Below are 2,500 nucleotides of genomic sequence, written 5' to 3'. Positions count from 1 at the left end.
ACTCAAACAACTTCAGCTCTGAGTTCTGACTTCAGAGGTAAATGGAACGCACCAATGGCAAGAGGATGGAACTCCATCAGGTAAATGGAACGCACCAATGGCAAGAGGATGGTTCTCCATCAGGTAAATGGAACGCACCAATGGCAAGAGGATGGTTCTCCATCAGGTAAATGGAACGCACCAATGGCAAGAGGATGGTTCTCCATCAGGTAAATGGAACGCACCAATGGCAAGAGGATGGTTCTCCATCAGGTAAATGGAACGCACCAATGGCAAGAGGATGGTTCTCCATCAGGTAAATGGAACGCACCAATGGCAAGAGGATGGTTCTCCAATACATTTAACAAAAATACCTACTATATAAATCACTGACACACACACACACACCAAGAAAAAGAGTACATTGAATGCCAGTCTATAACTCTTTATTCATTTTTCTGCACCAGAACCATTTTAAATCATACTGGTCTCATTATAACGGTATTAATAAAGAAAACAAGGAACACATTTCATTGGGGGTCCATTGTTGGATGAATACATAATATTGTGGTTGTCATATAAAACCAGATATCAGAACATGTATGCAGTAACAGAGGGACTAAACACTTGGGAGAGTGAGGTTATGCAACACAGAGCTCATCAAAACCTTTCACACACAATGTCTAATGTCTGCTGTGGTTATACTGCATGTGTTACAGCAGAGGTCTAGAGGTACAGATATGGTAATAGCTGGGGTCCAGAGATGGGGAAATGGCTTCAGTCTGTTGTTGTCTTCAAGATCAAAGATTCTCAGGCCCAGTTGCTAGATCCTTACGTGTGAGTGATGTGTTAAATGATGTGATGTGTGAGATATATGTGCATCTAGACATGTCAGTCACAGCAGCTTCACTGATGATCCAGGACCTAGCCCAAACCCAGGGTAGAGTGTGTCAGTGAATGTGGTCTGGACTCTGTGCAGGAGGGTCATGGTGTCAGAGATGCTGTAGAAGGCCAGAGTTCCTGCCCTGTGATCCACATACACTCCTATTCTGGAGCTGGCCACTAGAGGGAGATTAGTCTGTATAGCATTGTGTCTGAAAGAGGAGCTGCTGCTGCTGCTGAGGATCAGACTCCAGGACTGATCATTACGTCCAAACCCACACTCATCACCCCTTCCTCTCCTGCTGATGCTTTTATATGTTATGTTTAGTGTGATTATTATTATGATAGATAAAAGAGCTGCTGCTGCTGAGGGCCAGACTCCAGGACTGATCATTATATCTAAACACAATTTTTTTCTTTCTGTTTTTATTTGCATGTTATTTATCATCCGGAATTTGGGTTGTACATAAATTCTAAGTTTGGCCTCAGATGTGGTCTGCAGAACATTGTTTTCTTCCCAGACCACCACCACACCAGGGTGGTACACCTGCCAATACGTGGGGTCACCCCAGTGCTCTACCCCAGGGTCACAACAGCTTCACTGGTGATCTAATGTCTGATCCTAAACCCAGGGTAGAGAGGCTGGGTGAATGTAGTCTGGATTCAGCATCTAGACATGTCAATCACAACAGCTTCACTGATGATCCAGAATAATAAACCCCAAACCCAGGGTAGAGTGTGTGAGTGAATGTAGTCTGGACTCTGTGCAGGAGGGTCATGGTGTCAGAGATGCTGTAGAAGGCCAGAGTTCCTGCCCTGTGATCCACATACACTCCTATTCTGGAGCTGGCCACTAGAGGGAGATTAGTCTCTATATTATTGTGAGAGAAAGAGGAGCTGCTAATGCTGCTAACCCCGAGCACCAGTCTCCAGGACTGATCATTACGTCCAAACAGACACTCAACACCCACTCCTCTCCTGCTGATGCTTTTATATGAGACTGATATATAAACACACCCCCCACTCCACTCAACCTCCCAGTAGCAGCGTCCAGACACACCCTCTCTACACAGCACCTGATACTGCCCATCAAATCTCTCTGGATGATCAGGATATGACTGGACCTCAGCTCTCTTCTCCACCCTCCTGTTACCCTCAGACAGATGGAGTTCTCTGAATGCTGTGTTTGGATCCAGTGTGAAGTGACAGGAGTCTGATGGAGGAGAAGACAGGACAAACTTAGGTATTTATATGTGCTAGGTGTGTGTGTGGTTGTTGTTTTTGTTATTTTATATGATTCTGTGCGTGTGTGGGAAGAGATTTATTTCTGTGATTTCTTCTCTGAGGGAATGTTTCACATATAAGTGAGATTTGTTTTTGAGTGTGTGTGTGTGTGTGTGTGTGTGTGTGATTCTGTACATGTTTGTGCAGGTAAACATGAGTTAATGTCTGAATACAAAAGTGAGTGTGGTTATGTCTGAGTGTGTGTGTGTGTGTGTGTGTGTGTGTGTGTGTGTGTGTGTGTGTGTGTGTGTGTGTGTGTGTGTGTGAGTGTGTGAGAAAGACAGTGTGTGTGTTTGTCTGAAGGGAGTCCTTTGTATGAATGGATGATGTTGTGTGTGTGTAAGTATTTGGTTAT

The 2,500-nt window shown here is 44.4% G+C and overlaps 1 protein-coding gene across 1 annotated transcript in view; it reads right to left on the bottom strand.

Annotated features, from left to right (window-relative positions):
* Window positions 1-850: 850 nt before the first annotated feature.
* The window catches only part of LOC308382580 (E3 ubiquitin-protein ligase TRIM16-like), a gene marked incomplete at its 5' end in the record, with an annotated part of 9,328 nt that continues 7,678 nt past the window's right edge, over window positions 851-2,500 (bottom strand). Inside the window, 2 exons of the mRNA XM_080860976.1 lie at window positions 851-1,117; window positions 1,785-2,074. Of these exons, the coding sequence (XP_080717102.1) occupies window positions 875-1,117; window positions 1,785-2,074 (533 nt within the window). The 3' untranslated portion in view covers window positions 851-874. The remainder of the gene's footprint in view (window positions 1,118-1,784; window positions 2,075-2,500) is intronic.

The sequence above is a fragment of the Sprattus sprattus genome (assembly GCF_963457725.1).
Source record: "Sprattus sprattus genome assembly, contig: scaffold_96, whole genome shotgun sequence".
In the NCBI taxonomy this organism is placed as follows: domain Eukaryota; kingdom Metazoa; phylum Chordata; class Actinopteri; order Clupeiformes; family Clupeidae; genus Sprattus; species Sprattus sprattus.
Note: the sequence above shows the minus strand (reverse complement) of the source record. Positions and strands in the feature narration are given on the sequence as shown.